The sequence below is a fragment of the Sphaeramia orbicularis genome, chromosome 24, assembly GCF_902148855.1.
Source record: "Sphaeramia orbicularis chromosome 24, fSphaOr1.1, whole genome shotgun sequence".
Classification (NCBI taxonomy): Eukaryota; Metazoa; Chordata; class Actinopteri; order Kurtiformes; family Apogonidae; genus Sphaeramia; species Sphaeramia orbicularis.
In genome coordinates this window covers 5,677,984-5,693,064 of record NC_043979.1, presented here as the reverse complement: position 1 = coordinate 5,693,064, position 15,081 = coordinate 5,677,984, and the positions used below count along the sequence as shown (strand labels likewise).

At 37.1% G+C, this 15,081-nt stretch overlaps 1 protein-coding gene across 3 annotated transcripts in view; it reads right to left on the bottom strand.

Moving 5' to 3' along the window:
* dse (dermatan sulfate epimerase) overlaps positions 1-15,081 on the bottom strand; it is a 38,653-nt gene that overhangs the window by 20,980 nt on the left and 2,592 nt on the right. For 2 of the 3 annotated variants that reach the window (XM_030127948.1, XM_030127946.1), the window contains exons 2-3: positions 10,343-10,805; positions 1,945-2,198 (exon numbers count right to left, since the gene is read on the bottom strand). In XM_030127948.1, the coding sequence (XP_029983808.1) occupies positions 1,945-2,198; positions 10,343-10,761 (673 nt within the window). In that variant the 5' untranslated portion in view covers positions 10,762-10,805. The remainder of the gene's footprint in view (positions 1-1,944; positions 2,199-10,342; positions 10,806-15,081) is intronic. The other variant, XM_030127949.1, reaches the window with a different exon arrangement.

The window sequence follows — 15,081 nt, the reverse complement described above, 5'->3', positions numbered from 1 at the left end:
TGTCTACAAAAACATGAATTTTGTTTCAATTTACTTCAAACCTGGCACATATATAGATGCAATTGATATGCTGACATCAGCACACACAAACATCATGACATCAGCTGGAATCAATGCCAAAAGAAGCCACAATATGTGTGAGGGGTGGGGTTTGTTGTGCATGGCACCACTTGTTCTGCTCAAGTCTTAACTTTAAATCTGATTGTCAATCTGTAGTCTTTGAGAAATTGGTTAGAAGTTACAATTTTCAGAAATTTGTAAAAAAAAAGAAAAAAAAGAAAAAGGAATTCAGCCATTAAACTGCGCATTCCATCTGTCCTATTGGTAAAAAAAAACTGTTGAATTTGAAAAGAAATGGGTAAATAGTCTTTGAGAAAACGGTTGGATAAAAATCACGGAGGAAAGATGGGTGGACAGGGGTATAATCAAACACCAAACTTCAAAGATAAAATAGAGATAAAAACTAATGAATATTTTAAAATCAAGTAACTGTGGGGGCAGACAGCATTTGCTAAAATAAATTTGTAGACATTAACCTTGTAGACATTAATGTGGTGTGCTATTTATTACAGGTATTTAAGCTTTATAGCTGTATCCTAATCTACAAGGAAATCTGTGGAACATAGCCTTTAGAGCATACTAGATTAAATCTGTCCAGTGAAACCTAGAATAATGAATTTCTTTATTCAGTTAGTTACTTGCAGACATGGCAGAATCATCTCAAGGTTTTAACTTTACTCATTGAAGGGAAAATAATCCCACAAAGAGTTGAAATGAGTTCTCCGAAGCAGAGATGGAAATATATGATTTCTGATTAAACATAGAAAGGTTAGTGGAATACCAAACCATACCACAGTGACAGTACCGATACTTAAGGATGGTGAATCAGTGTAAAGCCCTGCTCTGCTCCAGGTTTACAGGGTTCAAAATAAGTCATACATTTTTGTGCCAGTCAAATCCTTGGACATGTTCCAACTGTCTTTCACCTCATGCAGTCCAAACACAAGAAATGAATTGACTGTTTAACTTCCACTTGAATAGTTCATTAGATGATGAGCTCATCTGTGTTCTGCAACAGAGTTTTGTCACTCATGGAGGTCGAGGAGTATCTGAATGAAAATGGTTCCTCTCCTGCATCAAATAGAGTGACAGGTAGAAAGGCTCATCCCAGAAGGTGTTCTTAGGGTCAAAGGGTACCTGTACTAAATTTTTATTGCTAGCTATTTCAAAAGATCACGTATATTACTAGCAGTTCTGTCTGGTTACTTTTGTCACAGCCTGTTGTCAAGTACACGCGAGTACAAAGTCACTGCTCCGTCAGTCAGGCATGGTCAAAGACATGTTGCCTCCTTCTCAGTGTTCCAAAAACTGGTAGGGGCCCTGACCCTGGAGTGACCAGTAATGACCCTGCCTATAATTCACGTAATAAAAACGAGCATTTATGGTGATTTTTTTACCGAATTTGTGACTCTTTTGCTTCTAAGTAACACACAAAGCACATATAATGTTATAAGCATGACCGGTAGAGCCACACTTTAATATGTATTTAATCACAAAAAAATGACAGAGTGGACTTGTACCAACAGGTAACTTAGGAAAAGAGAGACCTCAAGAACTAAGTCATTCTTTAACCCTGTAAGACCCAGAACTACTTTTTTGTTCACATCCAAATGATTTTTTTCTCTAAATCTAAATCTTTGGACATACTGCAGTTCTAGTTCTGACATTGAAGTCACCAATTGTGATGCTGTTCTTTTATCCCTTGACATTAGCCTTTCACTTTTTGTATTTTTAACGGTAATATTTTTCTTTTTTTTTTTTGGCAAACTCAGAGCATGTCGGCAAACTCAGAGCATGACTTCCAAATGATTTTGCAATATTGGATAAATCCAGTCTGTGCCAACCCCCTGCTGTGTGGTTTAAGGTATCATTGTTGTCACTGACCTTGTGTCATGTAGACCAGGCTTCCTGTGAGCAGAGCCACACAGTTGGTGGGTTGATGGTTGTGCAGATACTGGAACCCCCATCCTCGGACGTACGACTTCTCATACATAAGGCGCGAGGCGTTGCCGATCACCTGAAGGAAACGCTCCTGTTGCCCTTTGTTCAAGTACTCGTACAGGAAGTCGTAAGCAGTAGCGAAACCAACCAGAGAGTGAGCCAGCGGAACCTCATCCCATGGGGCGTCTTTGACCAGCCTGTAATCCAGAAAGAAGCATCAACATGAGGCTCACACATGTTCAACAATAAAAAAAAAAAACACATACAGTAGCAAACAGGTCATGGAGAAAAGAAACCTTCATCCTTTGACTTTAATGAGCTGCTGTAAACATGTATTCGCTTTGACAGCGAAACTAAAGATGCTGAGGAGCTCTTTATGCAACAATTACAGCTGCAGCAATAAGCAGACCAATAAAGACACATTAAAAGTGTAACATGCACAAATCCTGTCCTGTTTAAGAGCTGCAACCATCTGAGAATGCTGACTGAAGGTGTTTTGTCATGTTGACTTTGGATTAAAGGAAATGAATGTCTGATGTGGTGATGAAAACACAGATTCAATTCAGCGTTAACTGCCATGGTTGAAATAATCATGTTGAGAAATCCCTAAACTGTGCATTTCCAGTCATCCTGACATCAGGCCTGGGCAGGTCCCAGCCTTTTACGATTCTGCTGAGTGTGTCATACTGAACTGTATCTCATTGGCACTGGGTTGTCATGGGTTAGATTTCCCATATATTAAACTTTACTGCCCTCACATTTGACTCTTTTAGTGTATAAACGTAAATAAAGGCAGCAACAAAATCAGCTTTTATATCATATTTAGGCCTATATTACAAATACAGCCAAACTCAGGGAGTTAATGCCAAAAGGCAACCTGGAAAAAGTCATTCATACTTTTATTTCTAACAGCGTTAACTACTGTAATGGTCTATAGACAAATCTCCCCAAAAGCTGATTGAAAATGCAGCTGCTAGAGCTGCATCTTCTGTATTTGGTAATAAACACCTCCAAATGTGTGCACATTCATAACCTATTGCGTTCGGAGTGCTGGAATTACAAAATTTGGGTGAAACATGAAGTGAAAATCACCAGTTATTATGTAATGTAGTGTTTTTCCATGATGTGTTCTTACATGACAGGTTTATTTATTTGAAGTCAGTTCCAATAAGCATCAGCTGAGACTTATTTGAAAATGACTTCCTGTCTGGACAAGTGAACGAACTTACAGGGGAGTAAAATCATATTCTATATTTCAGTGTGGCCTTAAGGCAATAAGAGGATGACTGTAATAAAATGGATGCCAAGTCCCAGTTGGCTTGTACACTGACGTATGCCAAAGCACACACAATCACACTTATGTGTGTTTGCTCAGTTTATATAAAAACAATAAAAACAAAGGAGGCACCAGCATGCCACAAAGTAGAAGTTCCCCATCAGAACATGGTTCTTGGAGTTCAAGGAGACATAATTGAAGGTCATGAATACCACAGCTGACTGATTCTGCACGGGCTGAGACGTTCACTGACCAGAAGAAAAGTGCGGCCAAGGGGAAAACTCACAGTGTGCTCTTAAACATGTGAAAATACATGCTCAGTGGCTTTTTCCTTTCTCTGCTGTGGCGCACATACTGATACTGTGAAAAATGTCCCACAAATTGCACTAATACCACACCGTCTAAAACCCCAAGAAATGAGCTGCTGGAAAATCCCCTTTTCCTCCTGCTCAAAGGATGAAGGGAACGCAGCAGTCGCGACGCTCAATGAAAAGGATTAAGCTGTTGGACTGCCCTCCCCTTCCACATGGCGGGGGGGGCTTGGTGAACCTGTAGAGAGAGGGGATTGTCCCACAAAACACTGTTCAACTGGAGATTCAACATTACAGCACAGCTTGGAACTTGAACTCGACAAGATGCTCATAGATGCTCATCATCCTATTCTTGTCTTTTTTTTGTGTAACTGAAGATGCAGCCGGTCAATGTTCAATGTCTGTGACTATCTCTGCAATGCTGTAGCGCATTCTAAGAAAAAAAGGAAGTGTTTAACCCTCAAAGACCCAAACAGCCACTGGCAACCAAAATCATCTACTGATGTAAAATGTTTAAAAACTTCTGAACCATTAAACCTATTGATATATTGAAATAATTAAGGCAAAATGCAGTTTGTCTTTTGTTTTTTTTTATGGTCATCAGATATGTTCCATTTGGACATTCAGAGGCTCCATAGTGAACATGGCAACACCATCATCTTCTACAATATTGATTCACCAGTAAAACCCACGGAGTTTGATAAATGACAGTGGATGGAGACACTTGTTTTTATGTTCAGTTAATAATATATTTGCTGAAAAAGTCACTTTTTCTTCATTTTTCACTATTTCCAATATAATAACCCTCAACTTAATCTTTAAATTCAATATGGCAGAATACCTGATTTTCACGGAAAAAACATAAAATATAGAGGATAATATTATAATAGGCCTAAATGGTGATAAATTACTTAAGAAAGGCTAAATAGAGAGAAAAAATAATTTGTGAAGTGCCGCAAAAGTAACACTGGGTCTTTATGGGTTTAAACCCCATTGATTATATGACAAACATAGTAAGTTATTTTTCCCTTTTTCTTACATAAGAACCTATCTATCTTCCCAGGGGGCTATATTCCGCTGCTCTGAGTTCTCTTATTACATATAATCCCTCCAATTATGTTCACTTAAAACTGGACCCATTTCAAGTATTTTATTACACTTTATAATTATATTAAACCTTGAGAACAAAGAAATGCTAGATACAAGCTCAGCATGTATCTGTGTTTTTATATTTCATTTGAAGAAATACAGACTTTAGTGTTTAGATAAGTTTAGTAACATATTTTACATATCAACTTAATCACATGAAGGTATGCTGCATGGAGAAATAGTAGTAGAAGCATCAACTCTTTACCCCGTCAACTCTTTACCCGTTGGTTCCAAAAACGTCTTTTCTCACACTTCATTGTTAGTCTTTTAAACAAAAGCTGTGCAGACCTGGGAAGTAGTGACAGACTGTAATGGACTCTCAGCCCCTTTCCCACTTGCCAGGCAGAACTAATGTTCAGTGAACATAATCGAATTGTAAGGGAAATGGGGAAACAGTGCTGAGGTTGATGTCTGCTCAGTACTCAGCTGTGAATGGATGAATGCACGGATTAAACTGACTTGTTGATCTGTGTTTTTTTTTTTTTTTTTACACCATACACAAATGGTAATGCTGATACTGTTTGGCTACCAATGCCTAATTAACATTCTTCATTCACAAACCTTCTTTACAATATACTATATTGTTAGCAATAGCAAGTGTTTTGATATTTCGTTCATTTTTTTCAGTTTAAATATTTTACACTAACACTCTGCTGCGGCTACCTGGGACTATAGGACCTACAACAAATATTTGATCAGTGCATAATGTTCCAGGTCTGTCCACAAGGATGTGGAGCAGCCAGTCAGTGGGAAACAGTCACCAGGTTTTAGTTTTAAAAGCCCAAATTTGGTGTTTCTACTACTTTCCGATGCCACTAATCCATAATCTACACTGATATGAATCCTTGCAGATTGTAATGAATCTGTCCAGTCAATTTTACAAAGGCAAATACCAAATTTTTAAATTAACCTTTGAAGACCCAAAAGCATCTACTGATCTAAAATGTTTATGAACTTTTGAACAATTAATCCCATCAACACAGTGAAATAATTCAGGCAAAATGCAATTTCATAGCATTTCAGCAGCATTGTGTTTCTTTTTCAGATGCATCCATAGTGTCTGTAATGAACATGGAAACATCGTCATCTTCTTTAACATTGATTCACCAATAAAACCCAAGTAGTTTGACTAATGACAGTGATTGTAGATGCTTGATTTTGTGTTCAATTACACATTTACTTTCTGTTTTGATATAATGACTTTTTAATTTAATTTTGAATATCTAGATGATCAGTGACTTAAATACAGGAAAATGACTGATTTTCACTGAAAAATGCAAAAGATAATAGTATAATAAATGGTGATAAATCACTTGGTAATTGTTAAATGTAGGGAGAAATTCATTTGGAAGTCACTACAAAAACCAGTTCTGGGTCATTATGGGATAAATACATGAAGGGGTATATGGGCAAAGGAAAAAATAAAATTGCATGCAATTAAATTTATTTTATCCACTTGTTCACCAAAAAAAATCCATAAATATCTGTATGATGTAGGGTATTGACCTGGTTTTAAACTTTTAAACCTATTAAACAATTAAAGAACTGAAAAAGTATTAAACAGCTGAATCATTTCTGCCCCCCACCCACCCACCCACCCAAAAAAAAAAAAAAATAAACAGACTACCATAACCACCCAGCTCGGGTCACAAGTCTTATTTGATCCGAGTTCAGTGATCTGAGTTCAGAGTTCCAAAATTCCTGCTTTTGATTATTTGAAAGGTTTGTGCTTTGGCATTCGTCCCTATCTTGTCACCTGGCCTCAAGCTTTAGTCTTAACCCACATCGCAGTGTATTCAGCTCACATCTGATCTATTCATTTCCTGTTGTCGAGGGGGCATGTTCAGCAAACAGCTGCTGAACATATTTCCACCACCACCACCACCACAGACAGATTTGACCATGCATCTCTGTCCCAGTGAAAACTGAGAATACTCTGGGGTGGAATTGTCTAAGATATTTCAAAAGGGAGGGATTTAGTCTTAATACTCAGTAGGCACGGGGGTGGAATTTGGATATCAGGTACCATCTGGATTGAGGAGTTTCTGTTCTTCAGACACAAAGGAAAGATAAGCTCCAAGTACGGTGGTTTTAATGTCTTTCACAGAATTATCTCAGCAAACATAATGATCTCAACTAGACCTGCAAGTGGCAAAAACTGAAGCACCTCCACTCTAGAGCAGGACGATCTTATGAGTCATTGTTTGTTCTACAGTGAAAATATCTCTGCTCTGTAAGTGAATACAATGATCAACAGGCCACCTCAGTGCAGATGCAGCACAGCACAAGGAACACATGGACATTAAGTATCTTATTCTGCATGTATGGTACATGAGTCACTGAATACAACTGCATAATAGATAGCAGAATTTATATCCAGGACCAGTGTTGCCAACCCATGAACGTATCTATTGTCTGTCTTAATAGTCACTAGAAGTTGCTAAATGAAGTCATCACCTAATTTGCATTATTGTAAATGTGTGTAATTGTAATGAATGATGTAGGAGAGAAGAATAACATGTTTAGAACTACAAATGAACTATACTCTGTCAATTCTTGTTTTTTTTAATGTCCCTGTTTCAACTGTCCTCTATCCTCTGTCCTTTATCTGGGCTTGGGGACCCAAAAGAGACACTCTGGAGGAGTTACTTAGGTTAGTTATTTATTTGTCTATTTGTTTGTTTGTTTGTTTAGTTTTTCTCTTCATTGTCTTCAGTTTAGTTTGGTTTTTGCCCCTCGACTGAGGGGTATTGTGATAATTTTGTCATCTGTCTGTCCATTTAACGATATAATCGCATTATCTGAAGAACGCATTGACATATCTGTACCAAATTTATACTGTGAATGCATCTTGGCATGGAGCAGAAGTCTATTGAAAATACGTGACCTTGACCTACCTTTTCAAAGTCAAATGACCTTGTGCAGTTATAGTATCTGATTACTTTCAAATCTAAACATGTACTGTATGTAGTAAGGTTCTACACAAAGACAATCTAATCTAAATTATAGGGCTGTAACTTTCAACAGAATATTACACTATATTTGGCTGAGGGGTATTAATAGTGCGCAGCACTTATGATTAATCATACGGTACACTTGGGAGACTACAAGAAGTCACGGTAAAAACTTGAACATTTTTAAGCAGAACATTTTTAATTTTCAGTCTACATTAACAATTTAAATGGACCAAAAAGAGAAAATAGGGAAAACTGTCAAGGTCAATAGTAGTGATTTCTATTCAGTGATTTGTTTTGGACAAACAATTACGTGCTTTCCCACCAGAGTCTCCAAAAGTCTCTAATAACACCAGAAAAAGGGAATAGATTTGTCACAAGTTGCTTTTTTGATAAGAGTCTCTTGAAGGGTCTGAAAAATCACTAAATAAGTGTCTAAGTTGGAAACACTGATTTTTACATCTATAAACAGACCGTGGGTTTATACTGTATGACTGACCAAATAAATCATTTGGTGTCATTTCCTGTCAATGGTGAGGAAAAATGTGTGTGTTTTTGTGTTTGAGTCACTTTTTATAAAGTTGATGAAAGGTTACAAACAAATTTTAAAAGTAGCTAAATTTGTTGCGAAGTGCTTTTTGAAAAAGAGTTGCTAAGGCAGTCTGAAAAGTTGGCTAAGTGGGCATCAATATCCAGGACAACCTTTGGAACTCAACAGCTCTACTAAGTTCGTTGAGACTCGTTGATGTGGGAAAATCAAAGGATATAATCTGTTAGAATACTAACCTTAGAAATACAACTACACACTGACAACATTTTGACCACTTAGCCTACTTCTTATGTGGTCTTATCTTACAGTCTAATGTCACAGCTCACTCTGCACGCGCAAATAATCCACCACAACAACTTCTCCCCCGTCACTATTTTGCAACAGAGCCCTGAACTTTGAGCCAAGATGAGCATGAAGTTTGTAAATAAAGTCTAACCAGTCACACAACCTGGACAGTTTATTTCCCTGCATCAGAATGATATCAGAACCTACTGTGCCACCAGCATGTCGTGTAAATGAAGCAGATACATGACATTAGAATACACATTTAAAAAATTCATTACATGTGCCACCATATAATTGAGAGATTTACATCAAGTCTGATATTGTGCCTGTGGGGGCCAAAATTCTGAAACTGAGTTTCTACTTTTTATCAAATTTTGCACTGCCCCCACAGCTATTTTTACACCAGTTGGAAATCGGAATGATGATTAAGTCATGTAACTTGCATGCAGAGCCAAATCAGCTTTTCACTACAAAGTTTGACATGCAGGTAGGTACTCTAAGTTGGAAATTCCCAAATTAGTTAAAAAAGAAAGGTGTATTATTATTATTATTATTATTATTATTACTATTATTATTACTACTATTGCTTTTTACGAATAAAACAATGGTATTTTTTAAATTTCTAAATGTTTTTTTAATTTCTGCTTCCATCATATTTACTGGTCTACATCTGTTGGGACCAAAAGTCAGAACCGAACTGGGAAGGAAAGCTTTTACATTTTCTGCTCCCACTGCCTGGAACAACCTACAGAAAGAGATAAAACTGAAGGAGCTGGTCTCTGTAAAACTGGTCAAATTCATTTTAATGAATGTGAAAAAAATAAATCTCGATGTAGATGTTTTTCAAACTGAAACAGGTTCTGCTTTGAGATGCTTTTAAGGAACACTGTTGTATACTTTTAGTCCCTTTTAAGTGATTAATGGTGTATTATGCATGTTATTAGCATAGCGCTTTTATGTATGGTTTTAGAATTGAGTTTTATGATGTGTTTTATGTATATTTTTAGTGTGGATGTATGGATGAAATCTCTATTTTCTGTACCTTCTGCTACTTCTGTCTTGGCCAGGATACTCTGGTAAAAGAGACTTTTAATCTCAACGAGTATTTTTCCTGGTTAAATAAAGGTTAACAGATGATAAATAAATATATTTGAGATTTACCGTTCATGAGTTAACATGCATCTTCTTGTGGTTCACGTGATTCCTTTGGGTTTTTTTTTTGATTAGAATTATATCAATCTACTAAGTACAGTGAAGTCCAAAGTTCTCAACAATTGCTTTTACTGTCAAAATCAGAAAACTTTTAAATGTTCTGGTTCCACTGCCTGGGACAACCTACAGAATGAGATAAAAATGAAGGAGCCGGTCTCTGTAAATACAGTCAAAGTCATTTTAAATGAATGGGAAAAGTCTGGAATGTAGATTTTTTTTCAAACTGATAGAATTGGGTTCTACTTTGAGATGCTTTTAGGAACATTGTTGATTATACTTTTAGTCCCTTTCAAAATTATTAGTGGTGTTTTTAGTTTGGTGTTCTATGTATGGTTTCAGCACTGAGTTTTACAATGTGTTTTGTTTGTGTTTTTGGTGTGGATGTATGGATGAAATCTCTATTTTCTGTAACTTTTGCTGCTGCTGCTGTCTTGGCCAGGCCACCCTGGGAAAGAGAGTTTAAACTCAACAAGTAAATTTTTTGCGGTTCAATAAACATTGAACAGAGAAAACAAATAAAATCCAAACAAAAACATGATGGTTCAAGCATTGATTGTTGGACATCTAAACGTATGGAAGGAAAAATAAAAGATAGAAAATCTACCAACTAGGCTGAGCTGCCATCCTCTCCATGTAGTCCTTGGCCAGGTCCAGAGCCCCCGCCCGGTGTGGGTACAGCAGGCAGAACATGGACAGCACCCCCAGGTTGTTTCCGTACACCTCGTTCCAGCGGGCACTGTACTCTGCAGGGCTCCAGGGGGGCAGGTACTCCTCTGGGTGCTCCAGCATGGTTTCCCCCGCCTCGCGGATTCGCCTCGCCATCTCCCGATGAGTCCCAGCGGCAGCGTATTGCAGCTCCTCCACGTCCCCCCGGCTGAAAAACAGCATGGGATGGCCATCGTAGTTGCCTCCCATGAAGGGGATTCCTCCGCTGGGGTCCAATGTGGCCCCCGCCTGAGTGAGGAGGGGCCACAGCAGACTTATGAAGAAGACTGTGGGGGCCCCGCGGGTGTGGGTCCTCATGGTCTCATCAGAGAAGGGGCCGGGGCATCGCTGAAGGAGATCAGCTGAGAGGCAAAGAGGAGGATATGAGAGCTGGACCATATTGTGCACAACCTTTTCTGACTGCATTCCTTGAATAATTAGATCCAGCTGTAGTCTGATGATGCGGCCTTTCCATACCGATGTCGGCCGTTATGGAGCAGTTCGGACTCAACACCGCGCTGCCTCACACACTGGGAATCACTGAAAACCTCCACTTTCTACTGCTGGGTTTTCATTTCTCATTCAATACGAATCTTTCATATCCTGCCATACTTCAATATGAAACAAATTAAGCTATAAACCTTTAAATCTTTTATGCAATCTGGCCAAAGGATCATAACAATGTCTACTGCACAGTCACAATCTGACAATCCACAATCTGAAACAGTTTTTCTCTCGTTTAAATTTAGACAAGCTACAACCAAACTATGACATGTTTTTCTCCAGTTTTCTCTAGTTTCTGGAGGCATAAGCTGATGGCTTTGTCTTCTACTCTGACTATAAGCTTTACATTTTTGCATACTTATGATTTAATATTACTGCAAAGTGTTGTCAATAATTACAACACTCTAACTAATAATGCAATACTCACCTTCCCTCAGTGCAATACTCATTACTCACGCACCTTGTTTTAAATTTTACCTTGTATATATCCTTTATATATTGCAGATATTTGTTCTATCTGTGGTACAGAGTTGGCCTTTTGTATATTTTTTCAGTATTTCTTTATTGTTTGGTATATTGACAGTATTTTTCAGCATATAATTTTCATGTGATAGCCTAGTTTTTTAGATCTTTTTGCACTTTGAGAATCTGCTCCTAAACAGAACAGAGCTGTTAAACTGATTTTCATTGTTCCCGTAACAGTGACAATAAAGATATAGTCTATTCTATCATATTCTATTCTATATCGACATGAAGTAAACACTAGTGCACATTTTCCTAACTTTATATACATCTGTGTCAGTTGTGTTTCCATCATCCTACCTTGTCTCGATGGATTTTTAAAAATGAAAAAAAAAAAAAAGTCTTTCCACTCTAATGTAACTCTAAAGCATCTGTGTGACTCATATCATAATTCTATGCCAATAAATGTCTTCCTTTTCATAACATATGTGTATAATTAAAACCAATATTACGCTAAAATTAGACCCACACTAGTTTCTCTGTTAAATACAGATCATCTAATGTTAAATGAAGGTAGCTGATGTTAAAATAAACCTCTGTACTGTTCAATTATGTTTTAATCGCAATGTACATGTCATTTCAAACTTTTGCAAAGAGTACATTAACCTATAAAGACCCAACCATCCACCGCCAACCAAATCATCTACTGATGTAAACTGTTTAATACCTGTTGATCCACTAATCTTATCAAATATATGTAAATAATTGGTGTAAAATGCAGTTTGTCATCTTCTCATGGTCACCAGATATGACCCATGTGGACGTTCAGAGGTTCCGTAGTGAACACAGAAACACCGACATCTTCTACAACATTGATTCAGCAATAAAACCCATGGAGTCTGAACAATGACAGTGGATGGAGACACTGGGTTTATGTTCAATTAATTATATATATATATATATATATATATATATATATATATATGTACATTTTTTAAAGTCACTTTTTCCTATTTTTTTTTTCTGATTTGATCCAATAAGCTTTGAATTTACTCTGAGCTTTTATGAAAATTTACATGACCAGTACATTAAATATAGGAAAATACCTGATTTTTAGTGAAGAATGCAAAATGCAGAGGATAATATTATAATAAATGATGGTAAATAATTTGGGAAAGACAAAAGCGTCATTTGGAAGCTGTGACAAGAACAGTTGTGGGTCTTTAAGAGTTACATAAGAAACGGTATTTAAAATGTCATACTGGTATAGATAAGAGTCCAGTCATAGCTGCCGTCCAGTTGTCATATCAGAGGTGTTTAGCTGAGCTCAGATTTGCTTCCATGTCTGGTCTTGTTAACCCAGACGTCCAGACTACAGGCCCAGGGTTCCTCAACAGCCCATTACTGCACCAATATTATTCCAGTCTAGTGAAACAACTTCCAAACCAAAGTGAGACACAAGCTGGCCACCGTCTCTGCTCCGAACATGAGGGTTCCTTCCATGACCTTGGTGGAGCTCTTGGCAACGGCCCAGTGGAAAACCATTTGGTAGTGATTTAACAACATCTAGAGTCCATTCTAACAGAGTGAGCTGTGGAGGGTTGTGTTGTTCAATAAACAGGGGAGGTTTAGGCTGACCTCTGACCTGTTCCTCTCTAGGATGTTCAACATGTAGCAGAGTTGGAGAAGCCAAAAACACAACTAGACTCATTTATCTCTAACAAAATCAAAGGAATTTACTGGACAAATATTTGGATTGAACTTACAGAAGAGCCATGACTATCAAATATTTTAATGGCTGAATATGTTTTATTACAGATAGACAAGTCTGACAGATTTAAGAGCTAGTTATGGCCAAATACAAGCTGATATGACAACAGTGCAAATGTTCTATGGTTTTCAGAGGGCTTAGATGTGATCTAAACTCCAATATTTTCCCTAAATTTATGGAAGACTTGAGTGCAAGGGTGATGCAAGAAACTGTATATTTTTTCATTATAAATGTGCACAATTTCACAAAGTTAGTTGATGACTAATTTACTAGTTGACAGGTCGTTAGTGATGTCATGTACTTCAATTTAAGGAAAAAAAAATATTTTATTGCTGATTGCAACTCTTGAGTATTTAGTTATTAATTTAACAGACTTTGTTAGATACTGGACTTGTTATGCACAAAATGCACTTTTGTTTAAGGGGAAAAAAGTATTTTATTGCTGTTACAGCAAATATTTGTTGAATACTGAGTTGAAAATTTGTTCAACAAACTTTGTTATGCATTCTAACTGCTGTGCACCAAGTGTTCTTGTTGAAGGAAAGAAAAATGTATTTTACTGATAAATAAATATAAATAAGAGCCACTGTTTAGTTGTTGTTTTTTTTTAAGAGTTCATAACCTGACTAGTCATTACAATAGTTGACTAGTCGACTATTAAAATAACCATTAGTTGTAGTCCTACTGTGCACAAAAAGTTGGAAAACTACGGCAGATAAAAGTGAGACTACAGCTACGTTCAGACAGTAAGTCAAGGCATAATTTGGATTTTTTGATGAAAACTGATTTTTTTGTGTACTCATTTATATTACACATTAAATGCGACTTCTATCAGTTCTGAGTATGAACTGAATGCAACCCCGAAGTAACAAAAGAGGTCCTGATGTAATACGTGACCACACAGGCACACGCTGTGTTTACGAAAGTAAATAATGAGGTATCTCGTCTCGTTGTGTGTAGGATGCAGATTTATGACGTTTGTCGCATTTCAATGACATAAAGGTCGGATAAATGCGACCTGGCTGTTCACACTGAAGTCGTATTGCAAAATATTAGAAGTGGCCTGGGTCGGATTTGAAAAAATCGAATTTGTGCTGTTCAAACTGTCTTTAACACATTTGATACAGGTCACATATGGACAAAAAAACATCGGATTTGGGCCACATTTGCCTGCAGTCTGAATGTAGCCTTAGCTTGTGGAAAAGTCACTTGATACTCTCCACATTTATTTATGTTAATTTTCCTTAAATTACTTGGGTGCTGTTCCAAACCCTTATGTCAAGAAGACCCCGATAAATAGTAAAATGACTGGGTTCTATAAACTAGACCTTTTTTAAGTCACTATTCGATCAGTTGATCAGTACATTGGTCAGTTTACATACCCGTTTACCCATGTGCTGCTTCAAAATAGTTTCCAGGTAATGCACTGACTAAAGAGTAGTAAAGCCAATGATTCACTTCCAATATTGGCTCAGTAATTGGATACTGTTTTTTCGTGTGGATGACCTGTTAATCAGTAATCACAATACATTTTAATGATCTCTTAAGTGTCAACTCATTTATTAAACAATCATTTAAAATATGTGCTAAATCCTTTTCAAATGCACTCCACTGTTGTCTTGGACTCTGGGTAATGAAGTGTTAATGTTCTGTTTTTTTGGCTATTTAACATGTTTGAACCACAAAGAAGGGTTGAAAACAAGTAAAATCACTGTTTTCTTTAACTGTCTCTTTCAAGCATGAAATAATGTCATTGTTCAACAAGTAGGCTACTGATCGACCCATAATGCATCTGCACCTACAGTCTGAGCACATGCTTATAAAGGATGTGGAAAAATCTACTTCCTGATGATAACCTCATCTAACTTCAGATGACATCCTGTTAGTAAAAGACAGACACA